This window comes from Chaetura pelagica, unplaced genomic scaffold (assembly GCF_000747805.2).
Source record: "Chaetura pelagica isolate M959 unplaced genomic scaffold, ChaPel_1.0 scaffold87, whole genome shotgun sequence".
Lineage (NCBI taxonomy): Eukaryota > Metazoa > Chordata > Aves > Apodiformes > Apodidae > Chaetura > Chaetura pelagica.
This window is the reverse complement of record NW_009954189.1, coordinates 236,926-248,512: the sequence shown is the minus strand read 5'-3', so window position 1 is coordinate 248,512 and position 11,587 is coordinate 236,926. Positions and strand designations below refer to the sequence as shown.

General features: G+C 48.9%; 1 protein-coding gene across 1 annotated transcript in view; it reads left to right on the top strand.

Moving 5' to 3' along the window:
• The window catches only part of PTH1R (parathyroid hormone 1 receptor), a 54,959-nt gene that overhangs the window by 497 nt on the left and 42,875 nt on the right, over nucleotides 1-11,587 (top strand). The window contains exon 2 of the mRNA XM_010003056.1: nucleotides 5-36. Within this exon, the coding sequence (XP_010001358.1) occupies nucleotides 5-36 (32 nt within the window). The remainder of the gene's footprint in view (nucleotides 1-4; nucleotides 37-11,587) is intronic.

Genomic DNA, 11,587 nt, shown 5'->3' with positions numbered 1-11,587 from the left:
AAAGACACCTGAAAGCCAAGGTGCCCAAGGTGCATGGTGAGTGTCCCCACAGCACTGCAGGCTGCATGGCTGGGACTGAGACCCTTCTGCTCAGCCCCAGCCCCTCCACAGAGCTCAGAGCATGTCAGGGAGGCAACTGAAGAAAGCCCAAATCACTGGTTTTTCAAGTTAGGCTATGGGGAAGATCTTCCAGCACAAGGTGTGGGAAAGCAAAGTTGCCACAGCCTCTCTCTCCTGCTCCAGAACTGCAGGTGCTGAGGGGTCAGGAGGATGCCAGGATCATGGTCATGGCCCTTAGCACTGTACCCAAAGTCCAGGCAATGCAGAGGAGAGACCACCAGCAGGCAAAACATGGGAGATGGGATCATCCATCAGTTCTCCCTTTGCAGCCAGACACCAGGGGAATGGGAAATGAAGTCTCTTCTCAACACCCCTTCTCTGTTTGCCTCCTACAGACTGTATTCCCCTCAAGGGCCAAGCTTAGCTAAGCCCCATTCTACCACTTCCTTGCTATTTTGGGATGCAAAATCACTACCAGATGTAGGGCTGGAGGGAGAAGGAAGGGAGAAAGCTCTCTCATGTGGGCAGCAAAGTAAGCATCCCCCATTGGTTTCTTTCATCAGTTTCACATGTGTTAATTGTTGGCACTGAGGCTCTCTGCAGCCACCCAGCTAGTCCTGGGAGGGTGTCCTGCCCCACCTCCCTCTACTGCTTGAGAGAAGAAGACAAGCCAGATTTCTCCCCACCTCCAGTGTTGTTTCTCAGAGGTCCCTATTCCCACAGCCAGCACTTTGAGAGGACCTGGAGACTTCACTAGCACAAGAAAAGGTCCCCAAAGGCAGCTGTGATTTTAGAGCAGAGATGCCTGCTCACCTGGTGTCACTCTCCTGTTGGAAATGACAACAAGGGACCATAAGAGCCCAGATTTCATTTTATTCCAGGCCTCTGGCTTTACATCAGCCAAAACCTCAAACCACATCCTCAGTTGCTTCTTTGTCCTGCTCACCCAATGCCCCATTAACACCTCATTAAAAACCATGTGTGCAAAGACATTTTCTTCTGTTGTGCTACAGACCACCTGCCTACCTTGGGATCTGGTGAGATCAACCAGCTGGTCATCCTCTCACAGCCTATTTTCCAACTCTTCTTTATGAGTCTGTCACCACTGAGAAGTGACCTCCCTCCCCCATTGCCACCAGCAGTGTCCATGGGGCTGGGGGAGACCATGACTGACAAGCAAACTTTGAGCTCTTTACCACGACTGGTGTTTGGTTGAGGAAAGGGAATCAAATCCCAGGGCTTTGCAAACATGTCCCTGGTCTTGTTTTGAGACTCTGGTTCTGAACCTGAGGCCAGGATTAGCTCTCCCCTTGACTGGAACAGAAAGGAACCAAATACATTGTCACTTAGATATCTCATGGACCCATGCTGGGTCCTGGCCTTGGAAAAAACTATTCTGAGCTGCACAGGCAATAAAACTCAAGTTTGCTGCTCCATCCTTGATAACAAATCTCTGTTCAATCCCAAATAATAGAGCCAAGAGGAAGAATCATCTGGATGTCAGTGCTCACAGCACTGTAGTCAAGGCAATCATTAACAAGAACTAGACCAAATCAATCTGCAAGAAGCCTATTAATCCAAAGCAGAAATAATTCTGATTTAACCTTCCCCAACAGCTTTTTCTTAAAATGTTGTGAAAGAATCTCCAGTAGAGGCATCTCTGTAACACCCCAGAAAAGAAGAAGAGCTTTGCATGTTGTCTCTCTTTGTTGCCTTTGGTTGGTTGGTTTTTTGGAGTTGTTTTCCTTTGTCTTCCATGTTCAAATCCATGCTTAGTTTATCATTCCAAAAAAAAGGAAAAATAACAGCTTTGGGGAAATCCCAAGGACCGGGAGTGCTACCCCAACAGCTTTTTCTTAAAATGTTGTGAAAGAATCTCCAGTAGAGGCATCTCTGTAACACCCCAGAAAAGAAGAAGAGCTTTGCATGTTGTCTCTCTTTGTTGCCTTTGGTTGGTTGGTTTTTTGGAGTTGTTTTCCTTTGTCTTCCATGTTCAAATCCATGCTTAGTTTATCATTCCAAAAAAAAAGGAAAAATAACAGCTTTGGGGAGATCCCAAGGACCAGACAGTGCTAAAAGGATGAGACTTCTTCAGTCTGTCTTATGTAGCTTTTTGTGGTGAGGGAAAGATTCACATTCAGCTCTGCTTGGAGGATCTAGATCCACATTATTCGTTCCCAGGAAGAATGTTCTACTGCCCAGTGTGTCAAAGGTGGAAAAGGAGGTTGAAATCTCTTCCACTAGTTCTGCTTCACTGTGTGTGAAAGCATCAAAAAGCACTGGTGCAAGAGCTGGAGCTCAACTGCCCAACCTCATGATCTTCTTGTAGAGCCAGTGCCTTCCTGGGGTCACTGCAGCAGGTTCCAGCATGGACCAGCTCCAACCATGGGACACCCCTGCAGGCAGCCCAGTGCTGCAGGGTGTTTGGGAAAGGAGAAAGCTCCTATTAAAAAGACTTGGCCTGAGTCAACAAGGAGTGGCTTCAGACTTGAGAGTCCCATCTCTCCAGGGAAGCTCTTACCCACAGAGGTCATAGGAAAAGAGGCCTTTGAGCCCAGGGCTGTGTTAGAGCTGCTTTGCTCTGGATACTTGAGCAAGCTCTGGAACAAGTGAAGGCTGGGCTGCTGTGCAGCCTGAGGGCTGTCCTCTCACACCTCTGCTCTGGGATGTCACCCTACACTCAACATTCAATGTTACAGCTTGTGGATGGAGTCAGAAGAGGTTCTTGAGAGACACAACCATTGCTATGAGCATGCAGGGCTATTTCCCTTTTGTGGCTCTCTGAGCCATGAGAAACAGGAGTGTGCTCTTCTGCAGGCAGCTGCTGCTTCTCCAGGGAGCCTTCTGAGGGCTCTTCCTGCAAACCCACTCTCATCAACACCTCAATCTGAGCCAGACTGAATGAAGCATTGTTTTCCTGCCAGCTCAGAGGCAGCCAGACAGAAGGTGTGAGGAGGCAGCAGTAATGTCTCCTCTCTCAGACAAGGAGATGGGGTCCCATGGGCTCCTAACTGCACCTCACACCTGGAGCAGGTCCTGCAGGGTAGCTCTGTGGCAAAGGGAAGGACTGACCTCAGCACAAGACCTGCTCCAGGGGCAGCCTGGCTGACAAGGGCTGGGCAGAACTCAGTGGTGCTCAGAGAGGTGCCAAGGACCTGTGTGAACACACAGGCCAGTTTTATCATCAAAATCATGACTTCATTTGCTATTTCAGGCTTCCCTTAGCATACAAGTATGGGCAAGGCCAGTGGCCCAACTGCTCAGCTTCAGAAAGAGCTTGTTTGGAGGAGGTTTGTTTTTCAGCTGGATCAGCTTCTTGATCTGGTTCCTCATGAAGCTGCACAAATAGAAGGGCCATCACAGGGAAAGGAGCAGTGCCAGGAAAGGAAGCTGGAGGTGTAAACAAGACTGCATTGAGCATTACCCACTCAACATCCAAGGGTTTGAAAACCCAAACTTATCCCCCATTGCTTTCTCCCCTTGCTTCCATGAAGCCCCACTTCACATCAAGGGGTGTATGCATCCACATGGTGCTGTCAGGTCCTGTTCTATGAGCACCCATGCCTATCCCTGGGCATCAGACACCACCTACAGAGAGGGCTGCTGGGATCCTGCCCATGCCTGGGTATCACACCAGCCCAGTGTTGTCATTTACTCAACCCCACAACAGCCAATGATCTGTGGGTTTGGAAGCAGTGGGGGAATTTAGGACACCTTGATTTTATTTTTTTATTTTTTCCTATTATTATTATTATTTTAGATAGGAAGAAATATCAGAGAAGCTGGCATGACAGCTTGGTAGGGTGTCCTCATCCCTGGGAGCTGATGACAGGGATATTCACCACCTCACCTCCCATCTCAAAGGAGAGTCTGTGGCAGAGCCAAGATTTGGGTTCTCATCTCCTTACTCTTACAGCCAGGTCACAAGCCACAGACCACATTTCCTTTTGTCCTGGAATTCAAGGTGATGCTCCAAAGATTCAAATCCAGGTGGACAGAAACTGGTGAAAAGCTTGAGCCAAACCCCACTTGACTCAAAACTCAAAACTCTCATCGTCGCTCTTGCCCTAAAGCCTCTGATTTTGCTTCTGCAATGAGGAAAACACATTTGAAATGTCCTTCAGTGCAACAGGTACCTGGGTTCTCATCCTCCTTATTCCATCTCATCACTGGGTGTATTTCATGGGCCAGTTCTTTTCCTGCTATAAACTGGCAGATTCTCATTGGGTTCAGTGATGCCTCCCACAGCTCAGCATCGTGACTCACTTTTTTTCCCCTCTGTTATTCACTCAATTAACAGTTTCATAGAAGAAAAATGAGAATTTGAGGGATATCAGATAATTTTCAGGGGTGAGAGGTAGCATGGATCTGCACCAAACCTTGATTTTGGGCTGACATCTGCTGCTCCTTCACCTTGTAGTTACCCACTCCCAATGCTTTTCCTGGGCAATCGCAGGCTAGAAATGACTGCAAGGATGAACACAAGTGAAGAAGACACCATGAGAGGGACCTGTGAGAGCAGCACCACTGCTAACCCCCAAGAGGGGAAATGAGCTTTTGAGGAGCAGATTTCTGTGCATCATTCTTCCAGCACTGGCTGGGATTTAACATGGAGATACACACCAGCACCAGTTCTTTGATGGGAAATGTGATCCTGCCTCTGCATGGACTTCATGACTTCTTCCTTAGGAAGCAGCCAGTCCAGAAGACATAAGGACTTTGAATCACACTCCATGATCTTCTGGAAGCAGGAAAAACTTGGTCTCTCATCTGTTTCACTTAGCCTGACCAATGCTGACTTCATCTTTGTGCCAAGGGGCTGAATTTAATGTAGCTCCAGCAACTAAATATAGCTTAAAACTGGAAGAGGGGAGATTTAGATTAGACACTAGGAAGAAATTCTTTGCTGTGAGGGTGGGGAGAGCCTGGCCCAGGTTGCCCAGAGAAGCTGTGGCTGCCCCATCCCTGGGGGTGTTGAAGGGCAGGTTGGATGGGGCTTGGAGCAGCCTGGGCTGCTGGGAGGTGTCCCTGCCCATGGCAGGGGGGTTGAACTAGATGATCTTTAGGGGAAACTAGATGTTCTTTAAGGTTCATTCCAACCCAAAACTTTCTACAATTCTGTGATTCTAAAAATGGCCATAAGAGCCAGTATAGTAGGCCTAGATCTTGAACTGGATGTTGTGAGACATGGAAAGGGCTGATGGGAATATGGACAATAGTGGTGTCTGACCACCTTGTGCAGACTAGAAGGAGACCTTCAGAGGCTAGAAGGGATGTTGAAAATCTGTCTTGATTTCAACTTCCTTCTGATCCCTGGCCCATGCCCTAAAAGATCAGCCAATGAGCTGTTAAGTGGAGTATTCAAACATGGTACCTGTGACCAGGGGTCAGCAATGTCATTCACCTGAAATGAACCAGGTGTAATCTAAATAGATATGGGTGGATACCACATTTCAAGAGTTGAATTAGGGATGAAGAAGTCTCAGGGTGAACAATAGACATACCAAGCCTTTCTGGAGAGTGGGAACACATGGCTGTCACTGTGTGGTTGCTAGCAGGGTTAAGAATACAAAGGAAAGTCCTAGAAACCAAAAATGTTGGTAAAATTCTAAGCCTTCTTCAGCAGTAATGAACCACTATGTGTAAAGACTCCAAATTCCCTTTTTCCCCCCCTTAATAGTTTCACTTTTAGTTTTATGCTGGCTAGTGGGGGGTGAGTCTCTTCCTGTCCTCCAAGGACAGATCCCACAGATGGTGCTCTCTCCACCTGGCCTCCTGCCAGCTGTGGACTTGAGGACCATCCATGGACTCTGAGCTGATGGGTGACGTGGCCACAGCCCCACCTGGACCTGTGCCATGGGGAGGCAGCACAGAGCCAGCCCAGTGTGCTTCTCTGTCTCAGGGTGTGTTTCTCATCTGCCACCTTTGGCTGAGTCACTGAAGGACAAGAGACTTACAAAAAAAAAAAAATTAAATAAAATTAAAACAACAAAAAAAACCCCAAACCTGTCCCCACAAGCACTTGGCTTCATTGCTCTTTTTCTCTCTTTCTTTTTTTTTTCTCCCCCTCTTTTTTCTCCTTCAAATTGAGTCTCTAGATGAAAGCCCTTCATGAACGAACAGGAAACACTAAAATTTCTCCTCTAAGTACATAAATATTACATTTCAGCCCTGGTGGGCAGCCTGATGCCACCCCAAAGTCAAACCTGGAAGGGGATGAAGTGAAATTCCCAGCAATAAAGCCATCAGACTTGATTTTTGTATTTTTTCTTTTAAATCCATGAATTAGAAGCCTGTTTTTCCCTGGCTTGGAAAAGCAGATGGGACGTTTTGTGGGGGAAGAGAAATTTTTACACAAACCTGTTATTAGCAAAGGCCATGGGCAATCCTTTCTCAGAGTCCTGGGTGTTGCAGCTTGCCTCAAAATGACTTGTTTTTCTAATAAATAAACATATTTGCTAGGGAGAGGGGTTATTTTTAGTTGAGAAACCATGTGTATTTACCCAAGGTGTGTGTGTTGCCCATCTGGATTTCTGGCTCCATTGTCCCTAAAGGACCTACACTCAGTTCCAGGTTCTCTCTGCCTTGCAGAAGAACAGGATCTGCTGCTGGTTTCCTCTCCAGAGGTTCAAGCACCATCTACTGATCTTCCAGCCTGCCAGGGTATCCTCAGGGGCTGTGAGGAACCTCAGGTGTCCTAGAAGTTAAGGAAGAGAAAGGTATCCAGGACACCCAGGATTTGTCCCAAACACCCCAGACATTCTTAAATCCTGTATCTCCTTCTGCTCTTCCAGCCTTCTCCAAGTTTCTAATTTTAGTCCTTGGCACTCAACAATGTCAGGCCAGAACACTGGCCCAAATACTGTCCTGCAAACAGACCACCCCTTGTTTCCATGCTCAGATGCAGCAGAGCTTTGGTCTGGGACAGCTGTCACTGCCTCTGTGGACACCAGCTGGGGGTCAGCATGGACCAGGAGACTTTTCAAGGTAGCAGCACAAACAAGACTCTCCTTGTGGGCCATGCACCAGGAGGAGTTCAGATTTGTGGATATGAGCTTTGCTGCCCTTGGAGAGGCTGAGAATGAACTATGGTCTGTCAAGCCTGAGCTTTCTCATTGCATCTGTGGTTCTGGGATGTGTCAAAAGGGCAATGACATGATAGACAGGGATGCCAACCCCTCCCCAGCCCATCTACCAGAGCTACCACTTGAGTCAACAGACTGTGATGAATATCAAGGACTTGCAGTTCTTCATGGATGGCAACTTGCCAGCTGTGCTTGAATTACAAGTAGCAGAAGGTAGTGAATATCAAGAGTTGGCCTTTGCCTGCCAAGTTTTATAGGCCAAGAGGTTCCAACCCCATTGAGGAATATCTGCTGGGCACCTATGTAGGTTCTACAATGCACAGGAGGAACAAGTCTGAGGAGCTGTGATGGGCATAAGTGGTCCATGTGTTAGATACCCAAAGAGGAGAGAGGGTGAAAAACAGCAGATAGGATTGGCTAAAAGGCAGCAGTAATGATAAACCTAAATTTGATACTTTTAAAAAACAATTGCTACAATCAGCACTATCTCCTGCCAGAGAAAAATCTGGAAGGTTTTGGAAAACTAGATGGACTGAATGAGGGGAAAAGGTGCCTGGGCTGAGCCAAGCCAGTCATGGCAGGTCAGGTGTTATCAGGTGGGACATTGAAGGTGATATTTCTTCTTTTGGGTTGTGACTGCAATGAGTGGACAGGCAGGATGTGAAATGGGCTAGTGATGTCAGGGTAGCCAGCTCCCTGGAGCTCTGTCACACTAGCAATTGTCTGGTAGCACCAGATAGAATGGGAAAGGCACAAGATTTAACTTGAGGTGGGTAAAGAGAGAGCTGGAACAGCCCCTGGTGTCTGAGTAGTAACAGACAGGCTCTCCATCCATCCATCCATCCATCCATCCATCCATCCATCCATCCATCCATCCTTCCATCCTTCCACTGCCCTCTACTCCAGCCTTGTGAGACCCCCTCCCTGCAGTATTGTGCCCAGTTCTGGAGCCACCAACATAAGAGGGACATGAAGCTGATGGAGTGAGTGCTAAGAAGGGTCACAAAGGGCTGGAGAAGCTCTGCTCTGGAGCCAGGCTGGGAGAGTTGGGGTGTTCAGCCTGGAGAAGAGAAGGCTCCAGGGAGACCTGAGAGCAGCTTCCAGTGCCTGAAGGGGCTCCAGGAAAGCTGGGGAGGGGCTTGGGACAAGGGCAGGGAGGGATGGGAGCAGGGGGAAGGGTTTCCAGCTGGCAGAGGGAGCTGGAGCTGAGATGGGAGGGAGAAATTGTGTGCTGTGAGGGTGGGGAGAGCCTGGCCCAGGTTGCCCAGGGAAGCTGTGGCTGCCCCATCCCTGGGGGTGTTGAAGGGCAGGTTGGATGGGGCTTAGAGCAACCTGGTGTCATGAGAGGTGTCCTTGCCCATGGCAGAACTAGATCTTTAAGGTCCCTTCCAACTGGAACCAGTTTGGGATTCTATGATTCTGCTTGCAGTCCCCTCAGGCTGGCCAGCAAGCAGTGCCTGCACACAGAGGGCTGTTCAGAGCTGGATGTGCTGCCACAGGACACAGTGTGCACAGCTCCACTGAGACACTGCAGTCCCATGTCCTCAGCTACCCATGCAAACGCCCTGGGACGCAGGCAGGATGTCTGTCCCCAGACCAGACATACACTCCTCCAGCATTGCACAAATCAGGTGAACATCAGCACCCACCCCTTCCTACAGTCACACCCACCTACAGCTCGACACGCACACCCAAGCACACACTCACACTCGTGCTCTGACAGCCAGGTTTGCAATGCAACTACAACACCAACCACCCCCATACTGAGGCACCAGCTCTCCAGGACTCCCTTTCTCCCCCTCCTGTCCCCAGATGCTGGGTCATTTCTTTGGTTGCTCCTCCCTGCCTGTTTCCAATCCACCAAATGTCCTTCCTGGCCCCGAGTGACCACAATTGCACACCCTATTCCAGCTGTGGTCTCCCTGGGGCCTCCCCTGGTGCCAGAAGGAGTCAGGCTGATTTATATTCCATACCCCTAGATAAACACCTCGGGCCCATGTTTGCATTTCTCCAGCTGCCAAGCAGCCTCCCAGATGGTTTTAATGTGTTCTCCACATGCATGTGCTGCTTGCACAGAAACCCAGAGTGAGACCAGGGGGGAAGGAAAGGAAGGAGGAGGCAAGGGAAAAGGAGGAGGCAGGAGGGAAGAGCCCTCATTGCACCCTGGGGATGCAGCCCCAGCAGGGAGCAGGCATGGCCCAAATAAGCCTCTCTTTTCCACTCTCTTTCCCCAAGGATCCTGCATCTTGGGATGGGATCTCTGGCCAGGCTCAGGTGGGGAGGCAGAAGAGGAAACCAAATGAGAGGTGCATGAGGCACAGCCCTGTCACTAGCACCCTGTGCCTGGCCCTTTTGCCTTCAAAAGGCAAGTCCCAGCAGTGACATCAAGCAGAGCATTTGTGTGGAGGGTCTGGGGAGACCTCAGAGCAGCTTCCAGTGCCTGAAGGGGCTCCAGGAAAGCTGGGGAGGGACTTTTGGCAGGAGCAGGGAGGGATGGGAGAAGGGGGAACAGTTTCCAGCTGGGAGAGGGGAGATTGACATGAGATACATGGGAAGAAATTCTGTGCTGTGAGGGTGGTGAGAGCCTGGCCCAGGTTGCCCAGGGAAGCTGTGGCTGCCCCATCCCTGGCAGTGTTGAAGGGCAGGTTGGATGGGGCTTGGAGCAGCCTGGGCTGCTGGGAGGTGTCCCTGCCCATGCAGGGGTGGGACTGGGTGGGCTTTAAGGTCCCTTCCATCCCAAAGCAGTCTGGGATTCTATGAATAACATGTTGGTTTGTTACAAGGACTTACAGTTTCCAAGCCCTGAGATTTCAACCCTTGAGGGCTCAGGAGAGCTGCAAGGCACATTGTTCTCAAACTAACATCACCTGCATCACACTAACTACTCCCAGGAGGGTACTACTGTGTGGGAGTCTTCCTGACAGGCCAACCACTGGTGAGATGGGTACACTATGAGAGTGACCTGCAGATGCCTCAGGCACTGAGGCACATCCCCTGCCTGGAGATTTTTAGTCTAGCTTTAGAAGATGGGCAGAGATGGTCTGTGGTAAAACATCATGCAGACACAGAGGAATAAATCAGATTTCCTGACTTGCCCAGTTATGATTGACACTGCAGAAACATGTCAGTCATGGATTTTGATGAGGTGCTTTGAGTTAACTTTGAGTCAACTTGCTTTAAGGTATTTTTGAGGTAGGTGCTTTACTGACACTTTTCAGATGCCTCATCTTCTCAAAGGGCACATTTCACAGGGCTGATATCTCCCCTGGGGAGCTGGAGGAGGAGGAGCTGAGTCTGCTGGTGAGCTGAGTCTCTGCTCCAGCACAGCCCTGGCAAGGCAGTGGGTGAAATGCACCATCTCTCCCAACATATCCCTCAGACAGTATTTCAGTGAGGGCTTTGCTCCCAGAAGCCCTGAGGCTGCATTCAGCTGAAGTTAAGGACTTGAGTGAGCTGGATTAACAGGCTGAGAGGTTGTCAGTTTTAACCAATAACCAGGTGACAGATGCTGTCCATTATTCTCCCACTACCCTCCCAATGGAAGACAACCAGGGGAATAAGGGAGAGAAGTTAAGGCTGAAAAAAACCCAACAAGCTAGAATAGGTTTAAGGAAGTAATACTAATTATGATGATCAATTACCAATCTATACAAATATGTGAATGTGGAACCCTTGCTCCTCAGTTGGTGATTAATTGCTGACCAGAAAGGTCCCAAATTGTATGGGTATGGCTTGGAGCAGCTGAGTTGGTGCCACCTGGGGAAGCAGGAGAAGACTTCCTCTCTGCAGGAAGAATGTTCTTCTCCAGTGAAAAAGAATATGCAGGAACAACAAGAGCACAGGAGGCAACGACAGAACAAACAAACCCAGACAATACCCTAACCAAAGACAACTTCTCTTAGGAACCATTTCATACTGACCAGGGAAGAAACACTGTGATTTGTCTCTTCTTCCTCACTACTGTGTTTGATTAATCAGACCAAGCCTTTAATTCTCCTCCAGGGTCACCAGTGAAATCTTCCTACCCTATCAATCTTCCCCTGTTGCTGGGACATTTTATTCTTTCTGTTCTTTTTAGTAAAGGAACTTCCAAGTTTTCCCTCTGTGAGATTATTTGATTTGGCTTGTAGAAAGGATGTCTCAAGATCTGTGAAGCCTCTTCTAGCAAACCATCATGGGTTGAAGAGGCAAAGCAAGTCTTAAAAGACAAAGCTTTAACTCCTACCTCAGCAGTTGACTTTTACCAGTCTCACCTACCTGCCTGAGGTGGGTTGGTAGTCAGGGAGTCTGGTGGTCACTGGTCCTTGTTTTCTCCACAAGTACAATCATCATGACTCCCTGAACTCGTATCAAACTATGGAAACACAAAGGGAAACACCAGGATGAGGCATCTGCAAAGTCTCTGGAGAAGAAAAAAGTCTTGCTTCACTTCCAACCATTCA